This window comes from Pelobates fuscus, chromosome 5 (genome assembly GCF_036172605.1).
Source record: "Pelobates fuscus isolate aPelFus1 chromosome 5, aPelFus1.pri, whole genome shotgun sequence".
Taxonomy (NCBI): Eukaryota; Metazoa; Chordata; class Amphibia; order Anura; family Pelobatidae; genus Pelobates; species Pelobates fuscus.
The window spans coordinates 339,207,275-339,225,266 of NC_086321.1; the positions used below are offsets into that span (position 1 = coordinate 339,207,275).

The 17,992-nt window shown below is 40.4% G+C and overlaps 1 protein-coding gene across 2 annotated transcripts in view; it reads right to left on the reverse strand.

Annotated features, from left to right (window-relative positions):
- MTCL2 (microtubule crosslinking factor 2) overlaps positions 1-17,992 on the reverse strand; it is a 110,462-nt gene that overhangs the window by 53,372 nt on the left and 39,098 nt on the right. For both annotated transcript variants that reach the window (XM_063455777.1, XM_063455776.1), the window contains exons 3-4: positions 13,532-13,690; positions 4,605-4,664 (exon numbers count right to left, since the gene is read on the reverse strand). In XM_063455777.1, coding sequence (XP_063311847.1) covers positions 4,605-4,664; positions 13,532-13,690 — 219 coding nt within the window. The remainder of the gene's footprint in view (positions 1-4,604; positions 4,665-13,531; positions 13,691-17,992) is intronic.

The following is a 17,992-nucleotide window of genomic DNA, read 5'->3' on the forward strand; positions in this document are numbered from 1 at the left end:
ACAAATTAAATAAATACATTTTATATAACACATACATACAGACAAACACACGCCATGGATGTGATGGCACTCACACTCCGAAATTGATACATGGGTGCTCCAAATAAATAGCCACGTATAATCCACAATGCCAGAGCAATATGGAAGCTCACGTCTTTTTTGCAAAATATAGTGATGTGTTTTTTTCATATCATCAACAAACAGGTATGTCAATGTTTTGCACAAACACAGCATAATAAAGTAAAACAATAAACACCTAAAATGGAAGATGAGAGTAATCTGGTAAGTAACAATATAATACTGCATAAAGTTAATTAAGGAGTCACAAAAATGTCCCTACTACCACTGATGGTCTAAACTCCCCCTATACAACATAATCATAAATTCAATATAAATATGGGGGCTATAGTACTGAAAATAAGTAGTAGCTCTCTCTGAATTTTAGGGAAATACAACACAAGCTGCTATTACAGTGTATCGTGAATGGACTCATTTGTCACCGTACATCACGGCCCACAAATGTAGATTGTGCTATTTTATTTATATAAGCTGGGCAGTGTTTCCATTCATGCATATATCTAAAACGCGTGTGGACCAGTTATTTTAACCAACATCAGGAAGTGGTTATAAGATGTAATTGAGGGAAATCGGCAACGTGTTTCCAGCCAAAGTCTTGCAAGAGAGCAGAGGCCATCTTTTGGCATAATATTTAAGTTAAATCAAAGGGTATTCTGTTTACTGGTGTAGTGTGCAATGTTAAGGATATTCCGTGGTGGCACTCCCTAGCTAATGAATGTTGCAAGTTAGTGACATGACACTGGGTTGTGCGTGGCATGCTGCCAAAGATCAAAACAGCCCACAGCTTTGTCTAGTTGGGCTTTTACTAATCAAATAGAAACACATTGCACACGCTTTAAGCAGTCTTCGCAAAATATCTGTTATTTTAAGATGCAAATCTTGTTGGCTTATTTATTTTCTTAACAGTCTTTAATTATGCGTGTGTCCGGTAATCAATTTATTTTTTTTAACAGGTAAACAAAATAAATAAACGGTCAATTTTGAGCGGGGACTAACCAAAGGGCGAGCTACCAGAGATTCTCTCATATTTTGATTGTTCTCACAGTTCTCATATTATCTTTGTTTGTTGCAATGCAATTGTTTAGGCTCTCCCAAAGTTCAAAGAGTAATCAAGACATGGACCTTGTGCTCACTATGCTTAGAAGTATCGACTACACCTCGCTGACGAGGCCCAAAGAAGGCAGAAACGATGGTCCGGGTTTGCTGTTTCTCTACTGCAGAAAGGACTTGCTGGCATTTCGGTTTTGGACTGACAATATGGTTGGGAACAGTCTAATGTTCAAATGGTATAGGCTCTATTTGTAGTGGCACAGACGTGCATAAACATTTTTGACACCTGAGCAGGGACTATTCGAAGAGCAAGCTACTGCGTTTCTGTAAGCTATTGGCCGTTGTCAGACTTTTCACAGTCTTAGTTTTTTGTTGCAAATATCTAAAAATAAAACTTAAAGGTCTCTCCCCAGCCACACCTTTTGTTCTTAGATAGAGTTACCCAATTATCTTTAAAATATAAAACGCCACACAGTAAAATCAAAGGCATTAAAGTAAGGAAAAGGATTGTTATCTTTCAACCATATGTAAGTTAGTGAATGTAAAGATTTTTTTGAATTTGTCCCTTCTTCACCCCCATTAAGCGATTCTATGTATGGAGATCAATTCTGGAATATCTCATAGTGATTGTCGCTTTGTCTGTGGACGATTCACTCCAGTCCATCCTTAATGCGTGATACAGTTTGGATTTTAGAATGGTTAAAGAAGGTACCTCTGTGGGAAACCCTAGTTGTAAAAATGTATTTTCTGTCTGCTGTCAGGTCCGTCTATTTAAAAAAATCTATAGTGGGTTATTATTCTGGATAAAGAAAGGAAATTATGCTTGACCCCTTAAGGACCAAACTTCTGGAATAAAAGGGAATCATGACATGCCACACATGTCATGTGTCCTTAAGGGGTTAAAAGGTCTGTCATGGGGGGCGGAGCTTGACCACCAGCCTGCACGGACGCCATGCTTGTGAGCTCCTCAGCACAAACACCCAAAAACGCAAATAACCCGAAAGTGGGAGCCCATCCTGACCTCAAAAGTAGCCAGCTACAACGAGCATCGACTCCTGAGGCGATAGATGCCCTTTTTTCAACAAAAGACCCAGCCAAGACGGAAGAGGAGAACTGGGGCCTACCCCGCGTTATCCCTCTCAGGCCTGGAGACGCTGCTCACGCGGCAGGTGAGCGACGACTACCCTCACATCTTGCCCGACACCCTGGCCCACATGCCAGCTATGGGCCGCCGCTCACAGAAGAACACAGCGATGGATAACAGGGATATTGGGACTATGTTTCAGCGGCCAGCACCACCTCAACCCGCTCCTTCAGAGGCTCAGCGGTCCGTCACTACCCCGAGGCCTAACGCCTCCACACACCAAGACGAGCACACAGGGGCCGATAGATCGGTAGCCACTCACCCGATGGCGCCTGCAGCACCCGCCGACTGCACACCGACAACCAGACACGACCTGAAGGTCCTATTAACGGACTTTCATAAGATACTGGCGAATGAACTCGCTCCCATTAAAACGGACATGAAAGCCATCACGGACCGGGTACAGACCTCGGAGAGAGATATTGCAGATCTCCAATTACAGGTGACCGAGCTCCAAACTATGGTGCACCAGGTCCGGTCCCAGCACAGGGCCATCACTGCTCAAATCACGGCCATGGAAGACCGCCAACGCCGCACCAACATTAAAGTAAGAGGCATCCCGATGACAGTTACGGTAGACAAACTACCCCACTATGTCAGACGATTGCTGACTTCCATCCTGTCCCAGACGGTGGCCAAAAAATTAAACATTGCAGGAATTTACCGCATACCAGGTCCTGCGGGAGCATCCACCTCGGCGACAAGAGATGTCATTCTTCGATGTGCCACAGCCCATGACAAAATCCTGATAATGACGGCGATTAAGGGGAAAACACCTCTAAGATTTGAAGAGGCATCCCTGACTTTCTATCAGGACCTCACAAAGGCAACTCTCTTATGGCGTAAAACGCTCACGCCTGTGACCAGCACTCTCCGCTCAGCCAACATGGCCTACAGGTGGGGAATGAATGGATCCCTGACAGTAAACCTGAATGGCAGCCTACATACACTCACCTCGATAGAAGACGCAACTCCGTTCCTGACGGCCCTGGGCCTAAACCACTCACCGGAAAACACACAAGCGAGAGCACCCCACCCCACTTCCATTTGGGACCCGATACACGCACCAGCCTTCATTCCGAGATCGTCGGCTGCGGGAGCTGTAGCACCAGGAACCAGCTCGAGTGACTACCCGACCTGAAGGACTACTTGACAGACGGGTAACCCGCTTGCATGGCCTGCCGGCCCTCAACTTATAGGACTGTCTGATTGAGACTTTATATACGGCTCTCAACCGATGATGTTTCATTCTAAGTTATTATTATTATCCTTCTTTTCCCCCGTCCCAAACTCACCTTTGCGTTTTTGTACCCCATTCACACAACTCTGGAGAAACGACAACCCCCAGGCACAACAGCTAAGGCTGGGGTCTCAGCAGTGACGAAATCCCTCATAAATAGAGAGCGTTAATCTACTGCCACGCACAGTCACTGAGGGATCCCTGAACCTCTCCACACACCTCCCCCCCCCCGCTACTCCCTAGGTAAGGAGTAATCAAACCCAATACACCGGGTGACTAGACACCTCACGATAATGGGGCCTTAGCTCACCCCCAAAGGGATACCCAGCTTTTAGGCTAACACGACATGTATAACTTGCAATCGCACCACACGTCGACACTGGCCTACAAGCCGACCATTACAGCCATAGGGCCCCATGACCACAACCCCAGCGTATGGTACACTCACGCATTTAGCAGCAAGGATACATCCCTTCTGAACACCCAACGTCCCATAGACGAATCACCAGCTGCCAGGACTCACACAAGACAAGCCTAGCATGTGAATTAACCTTCTTAGCATAACAAATGAACACAAAAATATGACCCCTCTTTATTGGTTTATCATTTTTAAAATGTGCAGCACCATCATATGCCACAATTCTCACGCTTCCCGAATTAACTGGTTGTAACTGTTGCGGCATGGCAAAAATTATATGCTTAAACCTTGCGCACAAAAATGTAAAAATTATAAAATGAGGCTAGCAAACTGTTTAGAGATGATATACATGGCATCGCATTGATCCCGATATGTATGAAACTTTATTGTCTCCATTCTTATTTTCTGTACCCCCAAACTTTTATGCCTCAATAAAAAAGAGATTTACAAAAGGTCTGTCATGCGGATGCCACTAAACTTTAAAATAGGGTCAGGTATCTTCAGAGAAAGCACAATAATAGACCTTAACCGGTCTGATTGATGAACTGGAATGTATGTAAGAAACATGAATTTTCCACATTGCACCACTCACAAAATGTCAATGTCCTGACAAAATGAGAAGCTTTTATTTACTAAAATAAAAAAAAAACATTTAACCTCACACACTTTCCTACCTGAGGAGACGTTTTCTTCTCCATTTTTCCTGAAGGTCGGCCCCTCTTTCTCAAAGAATTCTGCAATATAATAGAGAAGACAGACATTTCAACCATCGTGTGGTACTTTTTAAGCTGTAAGCCATTTTGACGCCTTGGCTCACTATCGTATTCCTATACAGCCGACGTTCTCTTTACATACCAGACAACAAATGATTGTATTATTGTACAACAAATTATTGTATACGTCAAATAGAGTGGTCAAGATAAAATATAAACGTTTGTCATGGTAAAATTGATCATTCCTACATAAAAATTATTGGAAATGGAAAACAAAAATGGTTGTTTCCTTGAGTTATGTTATAGTTCTTCCTGCATGTAATAAAAAAAAGGATAATTTAGTTTATCTGTTTACTTTGTGACAGGGCATTGCATATTGAAAAAAGGTTTGTATACCCAAAACGTCTGTGTTTATGTCCTTCTTTAAAATCTAGCACTTACGTACACTGGAAAATTCTGATTGCGCTATTTCCATGTTTTATTGTTAAGATTTATACGCATACCACTAAAGGATCCATGATGGTTTGACGAACCAGCTGCACAGAGATTACCCTGTTATTATCAAACGTATTTTTCTTTTTTTATATTGCAGTTTCTTTTTCCCCTTTTTGATTTGTTTTGTTCACTTCGTGATACAGTTCATTTTTTAGTTTGTAAAAAAAACAACAACAAAAAACAACCTACATTAAGCATTCTAGAACAACTGAAGGTTCTAATACGATAGCCTTTATCATATGCACCAAGACCCCTTAAATGAGCTGAAGTGCCTTGGGTGCCTATAGTGTCCCTTTTAACAGCAGTATAACAGCTAAATGTAGTGCTTATGGTGCCTAGCATGCCTTTTTAAGGGGATCTGCAAAATGTATTTTAAAATCTATTATATCATACTTGAAGAATGCGAACCAGAGGTAATTTTCCAATTGAAACCATCTACATAATTTGGATCCCTGTCAATAAAAGGTTAAGAACCACTTAGCGTTAACATTCGTTCACCTCCCTATTACAGAAGACAAGCCTGTAATTTTATATTTTATGCAGATAATCAGCCAATGCCACCATCTGCCGTTCATAGAACTGGCCAACAAACCTCTTATTCCGGGCCTTACAACCCCCCGTGGGCTTTCACACCTTAGCCCAGACATGTTTCTCTAGGAATAAAATAAAATAATCTGCTCCATGCCCATTAACTGCAATATATTGCAATACTGTGTTCATTGTTCTCGTTCTCACAGCGAGTAAAATAAATTACAGCCTTGCAAGACTGAGAAAATGACTGCAAACCAATTATGTTCTTGGAGCAGGCCAATACAAGGGAAAGGAAATGTTACTGCTAGATCTATAGAAAAGATTGCTTAACTAGAGCTATTCATAGAGTGTATGCTATTCACAAAAGCAAATAGCCCTTAGTTCAAGAAGGGGGTAAAATGGAATAATAAACCTTGCTCTACCTTCTGGCATTCTGCTGGCTGACGTTGGTCATCAGCAATACACATAGTATAATAGTGATCAGCCACAAGACAATAGATGCAGTTTTAATACTAATAGGGGTTTCCTAACTGAAGCCCCTCTCCCCCCACCCCTCTGGTTTGACAGCCCTGCCTCAAAGGATAATGGTCACTTCTCTAGAATATACCCCATTGCATGAAAGTGAAATTCAACTATAGCTTGTGTTAAAGAGACACTCCAGACCCTAAAGCACTCTAGTTTGCTGAAATACCTTATGTGTGGCAAGTGTGTCTTGTTTTTTTTCATTTTACTAAAAATTCAGATTTCAATAGAAATTGGAACTTTTATAAATTAACCTTGTTACACCACCTTGGCGTTCATGCACACACGAGCTACTGTTACTTCCTGGTTTGATTAGCTCAGTGGTGCTAAACTCAAGAGGCTGCAATTGCTCAGAGCACCTGCCTTGCAAAGACTTTTCATTGAGCTGTTTTGGGGAAGTCTGTGATTGGACAGTCACAGAAAGTGTAGGCGCGATTAGAAGGGGTGGGCTTGCAAAGGCTTCAGATGAGAGAACTGCAGCTTTTGCAAGCTGTTTTTAGATATACCGCCAATGAATAAAGGCATGGTTTTGTTTGGTGTATATCTACTAAACAGTGATATATTTATTTATTTTTGGCACAGTAGTGTCCATGTAATCTTTTTTCATGTGCTGCTTCATTTTCTTTGAACTTTATATTGAATAGTTATCAAATTACATCACAATCCAGTTCAGACAAGGCAAAGTCAGGGCAAACATTGCAAATGAAGAAATAGAAATATTGTTTCTATATCAAACCTACCGCCAGTTCAAATAGACAAAGAAAGACACATTCATTAAGGGAGGGGTATCCTGAGAAATTTTAGATGACTTTATAATAACAATGTTTGCAACTAAAATGTAATTTAGACCAAGAACAATGCATCATATTTACACACACTAACACATACTTTGAGTATTATTGCTGTGGAACTCTGTTATACATTCAGACACACCAACAATATGGAGCTTCTAGAAAAGAGGGTCATTAGAATAGAAAAGTAGGACAGAGGGATTTTGGCACCCCAAAAAAGGACTGTCTGTCCTAAAAAGGGACAGTTTGGGAGGTATGGTGTACACTTTCTCTGCGCTGACTGACAGATACGAAGGAAGAGCTTTGAACAAAGACTGACAGGGAGCGTAGCAGTTGCAAGTTAATGGATGCTGATTTATTCGTTTAATTGTATTTTCACACCTCAAAAAATGCATATTTTTTCTCAATATAAGGGTAAGTAAACAGAAGAGTAAAAACCCTGGGAAGTGATTGCTTATTTCTGCATGTTTTATACTTGAACTAACAAACAAACGAAAATGACAGTTTTACTAAATAAATCTATCTGGTGTTCATAGCAGTGAAGAGGTTACTATAGTATATTATAGCCATGTCTGAAAATTAAGGTGGCTGCCAAAGGATTAAAGGATTGTACTGTTGGATTTCCCCATTAACCGAAAATGCAGAAATACAGCAGCATTGGGGTTTATCTGATAATAAGGATTTATGGCAAGTAAGCCCTAAATTAAAGTGGCTCTGTCATCTGACATTTTCTTCACATAAATCCATTTAAAAACAGTATTCCAGAAACAGATTGTATTATTGTCTAAACAAACTATGGAGTTTAGGCATTATTACCACTTCAATTTACGTCAGTTTTTTTAGTGGATGTGGCCATCTTTTAATTAAAATGTTTTTCAAAAGTAACTAATAAAAAGGCTGATACCATGTGTTAGGGTGCATCTTATCAGAAACGGGATTGTAACAGTTAGTTAGTTGTACTAGTTCCCATCATCCATAGCATTAGGAATACAGTTCTATATTCCTAACACTATAATGTCCCTGCCCCTACTCTTTTGCAGGTCGCCCCTACTCTTTTGCAGGTCACCCCCTTCCGCTTGCTAATAAAAAAATAAAGAAATAAAAATGTACTTTCTTTTTCCAGCGCAGAGACTCCCTTGGTGCTTGGCCTTCTCCTCCAATTTCTGATCCAATGAGGAGCATACATCATAGAGGAGCATTGGGGGACCTAGTACACATGTGCTTTACTACGTGGCCTCATCACGTGACATGGTTTTACTCGGTCAGTGCAGTGGAAGTGCCTCTTGTGCCTGTCACGCTGAGCCACTAGAGGTGGTTTTAAACACTTCAATGTAAACAATGCAGTTTCTCAAAAACTTTAATGTTTTACAGGACAAGGTTACTGCAGCCAGATGAAATGGTTTGGGTGACGATAGTGTTCCTTTAAACAGTCTAAAGATACTCTAGACCTATTGTAAACCCATATATTGTAGTTCCACTTTATATTTAGAAAAAAAAGTAACACTTTTATTTAAAGAAAACCAAAAAAAATGATGGGCTGATTTAAAGTGACTTTTCTGTTGAATGAAGCACTAGAGCTTCCTAATGCAGCCCTGCAATCTTTGGAATCTGTGCACACAAATCCATTTCCCTGGCACGATAAGCTCCTGGAGTGCTTTCCTCCCTCACGGCTGAAGGGGTTAAACCCCTTCAGATACCTACCTCGGCGCTGGGTCAGGCTCCGCCCACGCTCCTCCCCCGCCGACGTCAGCAGGCGGGGAGACAATGCGCATTAGACCACCCCATAGAAAAGCATTATTCAGTGCTTTCCTACGGGGAAAATCTGACGCTGGAGGTCCATGAGGACATCCAGCGTCAGATAACGGACCAAAAGTCAGCTTGGATTACGGAAGCCCTCTAGTTGCTGTCTGTTAGACAGCCACAGAGGGCAGACTTAAAGCTGGAACTGCATTGTTTTACATTGCAGCACTAAGTGCAAAGGGGTCACAGTACTCAGACTACTTCAATAAGCTGCAGTGGTCTGGGTGCCTACAGTGTCCCTTAAACCCCTTAAAGGACCACTCTAGTGCCAGGAAAGCATACTTGTTTTCCTGGCACTAGAGTGCCCTGAGGGTGCCCCCACCCTCAGGGACCCCCTCCCGCCCGGCTCTGGAAAAGGGAAAGGGGTTAAATCTTACCTTTTCCCAGCGCTGGGCGGAGAGATCTCCTCCTGCTCTCCTCCTCCGATCCTCCTCTTCTACTCCCCGTCGGCTGAATGCGCACGCGCGGCAAGAGCTGCGCGCGCATTCAGCCGGTCACATAGGAAAGCATTCATAATGCTTTCCTATGGACGCTGGCGTGCTCTCACTGTGAAAATCACAGTGAGAAGCATGCAAGCGCCTCTAGCGGCTGTCAATGAGACAGCCACTAGAGGACATAGGGGGAAGGCTTAACCCATTCATAAACATAGCAGTTTCTCAGAAACTGCTATGTTTATGAAAAAATGGGTTAACCCTAGAAGGACCTGGCACCCAGACCACCTCATTAAGCTGAAGTGGTCTGGGTGCCTAGAGTGGTCCTTTAAGGACACATGACATGTGTGACATGTCCTGATTCCCTTTTATTCCAGAAGTTTGGTCCTTAAGGGGTTAAACTAAGAACAGTATAGTATTGAAGATGGAATTGCAAACTTTAGCCGATTCGCAGAAATAGCTAAATTGGAGTTTTTTTTTTCCAATTTGGCTAATTTGTCCTACAATTAAACTTTTTGCAAAATTCTGCTGTATTCCTGATTTACTAAATTATCTTAAAAAAATAAAATAAAAAAGTGGCTTGAAATGTTAAGCCATAGCTTTTAAATTAAGTTAAAAACACGTTTCACTATCGATTTAATGTTTGCATGCAATTCATGCCTTGTATCTAACAACCGATACCACAAAATAAACCACAGAAAGACTCACACTCTAGAATAGATAATTATGTGTTTGCTTTAATGTTTAGTTTAAGTAGCAACCCTGATACCAGCATCAAAATCATTTCAGCTTTGTGGCTCAGCTCTAGTTACAGGGGAAAGGCAACAAATTGCAGAACGCCTTTTGAAAAAGGAGGAAAATTGAACTGTGACTGGATGACTCTTGGAAAATATGATTTGGACAATAACATCTGTTTCTGTTTGGGATAAATATGATTGTTACTTGGTCAGAGAAAATGGACATCACAACGGTCCTCTCTGAAAGCATCAAAGCCTGGAACTGACTGCCCACACCAAATCCTGCAAAGGGCAGCAACGGGCATGTTAATAAGCAAAATAGCGAAACTCTCTTGTAAGATCTGGCTTTCTGCCAGATTACAAGCGTTGGGCATTTTTTGAATGTCTTCTTTGTTTATATCTGAGCCCTGTAGAATTCTTTTTTAAACTAGAACCGTTTGAGACATCTTACAGCTGGATATGATCTCATGCGCGTTTTAAAAAAAAAAATTGGAATTTTTTTTTTTTTAAAAACATGAACTACAGCAGCCAAGAAAAAGGTTTTTTTTATTTTTATTTTAAAAAGGCCAGTTGCAAACAGACTGGTAAAAAAAGAAACAAACAAAAAAAAAAATCACAAATCTCTCTTATCAAGACATACACGCTCTATAGTTTATAGTATGGTCTAGTTTTCTTCTTCTTTTTTTTTAATTCTTTATTTTTGCAGTGCATATATCAATCACAGGCTTACATATGGTACCCCAACGGCAATCCACATGCAGGTTTCAGGACATTAGTTACAGTGGAGATTAGATAAACAATGCACTATTTTTTATATATATATAGATACATATGGTTTGACATCAGGTTGGATATGAACATGGCTTAGGAATAACTCGCACCTACTTGCAATATGACATGTTAAAATAAGTATACATGTAACTTCGATAAACAGAGATTGAGCACTCTGTTACTTATAGAGAAAATTGCAGGTCTCTCGCGATGCATAGGAGGAAAAAGAAAGAAAAAGAAAAATATATATATTGAGACACTTAAGAACATTCTGCTGTAGTAACATTAGTAAATTGGCTTAGACATGTTTAGCTAGACAATCGTGGGATTAGTTTGGTCTCAGCTAAGGTGAATACGTGATTGGCGGTAGAGTATAGGGTTTATAGCTAAAATCAGTCTTGTATAAAGTAGTGATAAATCTCTGAGCTAAGAACAAAACAGCTATCATAACAATCTTTACAGGTTAGCAATGCTTATGGTGGTTATTACAGTGGTTATTACGCAACTCGGTGGACATAAACATGTTAGACTAAGCTGAATTAGACAATGCGATTTTGCTTAATTATGCCCAAGTGAGGGGCATGCATACCAGCGTCGGGTCTAAGCAGTAGAGACACATAGAGCGTGAAGGTTCATTACTCCCACATATGATAAGCCCCTTCGCTGCCATATTGTGATAGTGAGTGGCCAGAGGCCTTACTCACAGCTCAGTCCCGGAGCCCCGGTCAGCCTATGCCAGCCAGGGGTACAGCACAGTCCCACTTCGAGTAGTCACACTGCATGGCAAGGCCCCTGATTGCGGGCAGGTAAGTTGATTCTTTAGACGCTTTTGGGGTCCATTTCCACTTCTCTGGCTGCGGCTGTGACCTTATCTGTATTCCCGTGTGTGGCTTCCGTGGTGCCGCTTTGCGTCTGGGTGAAGTGCGGTACTTGATCCGCCGCCATGTTGGGGCTTTACCCGCTGGTGGAGCTGAGGGCTTGGGAGGGGAATGTCGCGGTATGCGGTGAGTATTAGTTGGTGGAGGGGCAGGACATCTCATCCGCCGTTCCAGTTGCCGCCAAAAATTTGTGAAGTGCCGGTCTAGCCTGGCGAGAATGTCGTTGTGGTCAGTGCTGGTTCGTGGGGGCCACGCGGCAACCACCATGTTTGGTGAGGTGCCGCTTTCCCCTGTCGTCCCGCGCGCTTCTGTGTCAGCTGGATAACCGTCCTTGGGTAGACCGGGGTCACCCCCCCGGTCCATAGGGGGGGAGTAACGGGGCCCCGACATGTGACTGGCTTCCTTCTGGCCTCTCCGGTCCACGGGTTCGGCCGCGACCCCTGCCCGGCGTGCATCAGGTCGCAACAGCCAAGGAGTAGCTACATGTGTCCCAACGGGTCTTTGTCCGCTTCTCCGTGTAGTCGGTGATTTGGATGCAAAGGGCTTCGCTTGGTTTGCCCAGTCTTGGGGTATTTTAGGCTGAATCATGCTTTTAGTTGCTGGGCCATAGAGGAGCTCCTCCAAAGCACGTCTGCTCTCCATCGCGGTCAGGCCCCGCCCCCCCTTCTTTTTTTTTTAATCAGATTTTTAAATTTTTTTTTGTAAATCAGTATTTTATTGAGCATCATTGGTTAAAAAAAAAAAATACAGCCATAAAACTTGCTTACAGTCAACAGTCATAGAATGATGTCATACACAATGTAAATGTTCAATCAGGTACAATGTCTTGCCTCTTGAATCCCCATGCTACTATCCTTTATTTCAGTGGTGTTGTAGGCAGTTATACAATAACAATGGCACAAACCACTTAACTCGTTATTTTATTTTTAAAACGTAATATATGTGTGGCCAGTATGTTAAACTGAAACTTAAATAATGTTCCATAGGCATCGTTAAATTTATATATAAACCTGAACCTGCCCAAAAAAAGAGAAGGGGGTGACCATTACCAGGATAAATCTCCGACTGGCTATCCATCTCACGTACAAATTAAGAACTCCCAAACCGCTGAGTGAAAGGAAAGGTGTCCAGCACATTAAACCTATTTTGCTATATTGGAGGTCAACCACTGTGTCCATCCATGTAAGCTTGTGGTCTACCTCTTGCACTGAAAATCAGATCCTCTATCTCCTGTAACTCCTCAATGTGGGCATACCACAGGTTCTTCAATTATTATTTTTTTTAATATACTTTGAGAATTATATTCTCTTTGCCCTCTCTTTCATATTGGCTGCCAATTTCATTTCATCTTCTAAAATCTTAAAGGAAGACCCCCCCCCCCCCCCCCCCAGGCATGGCTGGCCCCTCTTTATTTAATACAATATGGAAATAAAGCGTTAAAATGGTACAAAGTACGGCAAATAATTAAAGAAAAATAAGTCTGGACATAGTCCAGAAATCCTTTATAAACAGACAGTACCGTTCTAACATCGCAATACCTAAGAAAGGCTGCTTAGAATTTACTTTGTAAATCCAATAATAAGATAATACTATGTTGTTGTTTTTTACCTGAACCTCTTTTTACACATGAATCTGTCATTATTGCAATGTTGGTTTTGTTCCATATAAGCGACTGTTAATATGTCTACATATGTCCTCATGTGAAGATTTGACACATTCAATCGGCTGTTATATTTGTTCAATATATGCAGCATATCTATGTTCTGAACACAATTCAAGATATTACTTTCTCTATAAGAAATTATCACCAAAGATTGTAACTCATTGCATCTGGAATACTAAGCAAATTCCATTCTACAACTACACGTATGGCTCATATTGACATTTTAGTGGATGAAGTGTGATAGATAAGTACAGATCAAAGTATCTTACCTCTTTCAGCTTTTCCATTTCATTTTGTAGGACTTGCTTAGCCAAGTCTGTCTCAATCAGCCTTTGACGTAGTTCTTCATTCTCTTCCTCTAACTTACTTCTTTTCTTCTCTACCACGTCCAACTCATTGTGGAGACGTATTGAGACATCCTTAGCCACCTAATAAATACATAAACAGAATTAAAAAAAAAAAAAAATGTAGAGCTCCAAGTATGCTGTACAATGCAAATATTCTTTCAGTTCATAGTCTGTGAGTATTATGTTCCTCAAAAACCTACCATTTTATTACAACATATGTAGATCCTAACTATGTTAATTCTAAAAATGATACACACAACATCAGCACACGATAGGAAACATGTTAACACAACAATAACTAATAGACAAGCGATAAGAGGTACGTGAGGAAGGTACAAAGAGAGAAGTACTGGAAAGGATGAGTTATTATTAATGAGCAGTAAAACGGGGCGTAACGCATGGAGATATAATTTAAGGCCAGGAGATTACTTTTAATAAAGACGAGAGGTGGAAGAAAGACATGACACGAAAAGAGATCACTTGGGAATAATGTTATGGGTGGGTAGAGGTGGGTGAATATCAGTTGTGACATATGATCATTGGACATTAAATTATTTATCATTAAAGAAATTGCATATTAAATATTCCAATGGTTTTTAACAAAATAAATGATTGTTTCTTTGGCACAGGGCTAATGAAGTATTAGAAATTATAATACAGTTTGTAGAGTGTTTTAATTATTGGTACAAACACGACATTCTATTCACGACAGCATAGACGGCAAGAGGCAAGTATGGAGACACTGGTTTAAGCGACACAGAATACAGTATACTGAATTTATCTTGCAGATCATTTTAATTGATGGGAAATACATTTTTAATTTGTTCCCTTAATTTAATAAAACTATTTCTGGATTTTTAAAAATGTTTATTTTAATATTTATTTATCATATTATTTATTATTTATATTATATTTTTAGATTTTCTTTCAAATTAGAATTTTTGCTTTCAAGCATAAAAATTCTGGTAAATTAAGTAAATTAAGCCTACCTCATGCTCAATAAATTACCTAGACATAAATCATTTTATATTATATTTCATTGGGGGATTGAAATCTCACACATCAAAAGAATAGCCTGGGGCAAGACTACCTACTTCTTCAAGTAATCAAGACATTCTGTTATGCATAAAATGTGTTTTTAATGATGGCTTATTCAAAATTATACTGGAAATTGCAACAGTTTGTTCCTAGAATTATATCTCCCCTGCCCAACGCAAACAAAATCTCTTCATATTTATCACAAAACATGAGCTCTTTTACTCTCAAACTCAGACCACTACCCTTTTTATCACTTGGACATCCGACTTTTCATACTCATGTTCTGTGATCATCAATGATGTCAAATAAGATAAAATAGTGACATACAGCAGCAATAAAAATGGAAACTTGCATTGTCTACGTCCAGCGTCATCATGTTGGGTGATGAAACCAAACAAAGATCTTACATTTTGAATGCCTTCGGAGATGTGGAATTCCTATCACCCGACTCCTGTGCAGGCAGATTTTGCTCTGCCTTTTGCCATGCCAGGGATAGTGTGCGTATGGTCTGCACCTCCAGAGGGTGCAGACCACCGTAATCCCTCCCTCGCAGTTCAGCACTCTCTAATAAGTCAGAAGGCATGCTGGGAATATTAGAGAAACTGCAATGTTTACATTGCAGGGTTAAGACTGCATGTAGAGGTGCTTCCTGGAATCTTACGGATGTCCTTACACTTCGCATGTCTTGAATATCTCTATAAACAAGCATTGATTCAATGCTTTCCTATGGGGAAGGCCTAATGCACATGCTCATGGCGCATGAGGTTCCCCCATTGGCATGACATTGTGGGAGGATGAGCCCGATCCAGTGTTGAGAGACCTCTTTTCTGCAACGGTCTCTTTAAGCTTGCAGAAAAAGAAGAAAAAAACTGTTAACCTTTGCTCACACTTTCTATCGAGCAATGCACACGCGCTTAGTTTCTCCAAAGACACATTCTTCCTTTCTCCTGGTCATATCATCTGGAGACCTTTTTCAAGACCAGTTTGAGAACCATTAATCAACAGAAATTCACAAGATAAGATTAAATAATTAACAAAACTGCTTTGATAAACACTCAACACAAAAAAAAGGTAAGAAATCCCTGTTTGGTTTATATAAATACATATACCCCCATCGAAAACATGCATGCATTTATTTCTGCATGTAGTCAATGAGTATATATCTAAAGAGAGCTAGCAAAAGCTGCAGATCTTATGTCTGCAACCTTTGTAAACCCTCCCCTTTTTTGACCAATCAGAGGCTTCTCCTTAAGCCTCTAATTCTCACCTGCAAGCACTCACGGCGAGGGAAGGATATCGAGGAAGACACAGGAGCAGGGGAGCAATGGAGGACATCGCAAAGAAGGCAGGTAGGTACTATGAGACATGTGGGCAAATGCACTCACAGACTTACTTCCGTTAGCTCAGTGGAGCAAATGGAAGAGAAATAGATTCTTTTATAAATAAACTCTGCCCTTGCAGTACAAATCAAACAGTTGTGGAATGGTTTATTTATAAATTGCCATTAAAACGGGGCACACCATATGGGTGTGGAGTGGTCACTTAAGTATTAGTTTATTAGCTGTGGCAGCTGGCATCTATGTGCCTTCCAAATCAAAGGCTCCTTAGTTGCCTTAGTCTAGTTACACTGCCCAACTGAAAACACTGCCCTAGTCTTAAAATAGCAAATTAAGCCATAATGTAGTGTAAGAGGGGGAACAGCTGCACATGTGTACCTACGAGCAACTGTAATGGCTTGTTAACACCAAGCTCGAAAAAGTCAGTTTCTGTTAAAATGCTGCTACATTTTCACACTGCATTCTAAAAGAACACTATAGACACCCAGACCTCTTCATCTCAATAAAGTGGTCTGCATGCCAAGTCTCCCTCATTTTAAACATGCAATGAAAAACACTGCCATTTTGCAAGAACCTCAATGTGGCTTCTCATAGGGAAACACGGGATTCAAAGTTCCTCTTCGAGATGCATCAGCTTATCAGAGGACACACAACCGTAAATGCGTGTAGATCCAGTGTTTCTCTATGGCCAAATCAGGAAGGCAAAGCGGTTGCGGTGAGGAATCTGTCCCAGCAGTGACTTACCGGTACGTTTTCCGGTGAATTTTTATTATTTTTTTTTTAAATAACCAAGGGAGGACTCATAATTTAATCTACAGGAGAACATCAGTTTTAAAAATAAATAAATAATAATTTCAATGAACGCAGGATAGATATGGGGACTACCTAGATATTTACAAAAAGTAAATGTAAGAGCAAGTTGCTGGGGGATTGGATTTTGTCAAATTAGGCAGTAAACACATTTATAGATATGCATTAGAAAACCAATTCATTTTGGCAGCCTGGAGTGAAATTTAGGAAATAATCAGGCCAGGATTGACAACGTTTCTTAACCTGTGCTTTAGCAAGGAGGTTCTTTGAATGGATGGTTATTAATTTCTTATGACATGAACGACATTAGTAAATATGCCTTCCTATAATGTGTGCAGTCCGTTCCGAATATCAGAATACATTTACATGTGTACCTACGAAAACCACATGATATCAGAGTAGATTATGTTCCCTTTCATGCGCTCTCATATGGGACGAATTATTCATTCCAATGGGACACTTGAATGATTATGTAGAAACATCATCTTGCTCAGTTCAGGAACCCAACAACAAATAAGCATTACTGTACTTCTAAAATATTAGTTTCCTCACATTACGTTATCATCAGAGAACAGAACTTAGAAGGGTGTGCATAAAAATCAGCATTATGATTTTGGATCATTTTACAGAATTGGCATGCGGCACTGCTTAAATTTCTTCTTTTAATCTCGAAAGGAAGACTTCAAAATAGAAGACAGTGCTTGACTTGTATACGTTATGGTTGTATAAATGTATATATCCTTCACTGCAAGAGCTATGTGTTTTTCCCTTAACCATCTGACAAAGATTAAATTGGTACAAACAGTAGGGTTAGCATTTTGTGAATAGATATATTGTACGTTCGGGCATTGTCATTTTAGGAGCTGAAAAAGAGCTGTCCAACACTACAAAATGAAAGAGTATCTTCTGGAAAAAGGGTTTCTGGGTAACCAAGTTATCTCACCATTATGATTTTTTTGTGTATATATTACACTATGATGTTTTCCTTTTTTTTTTATACCATGTACGTTTATTTATCATAACCAGCTGTGAGGAATTTTAACCACTGTGTGGGCAATCACCTTGTTCCCAGTTTCTTTTACATATGTATTAAATGTGAAAGTGACATTGCACTTGGGTGTTTTATTGCTTGCACACTGTTTTAAAGGGACACTATAGTCACCCAAACAACTTTAGCTTAATGAAACAGTTTTGGTGT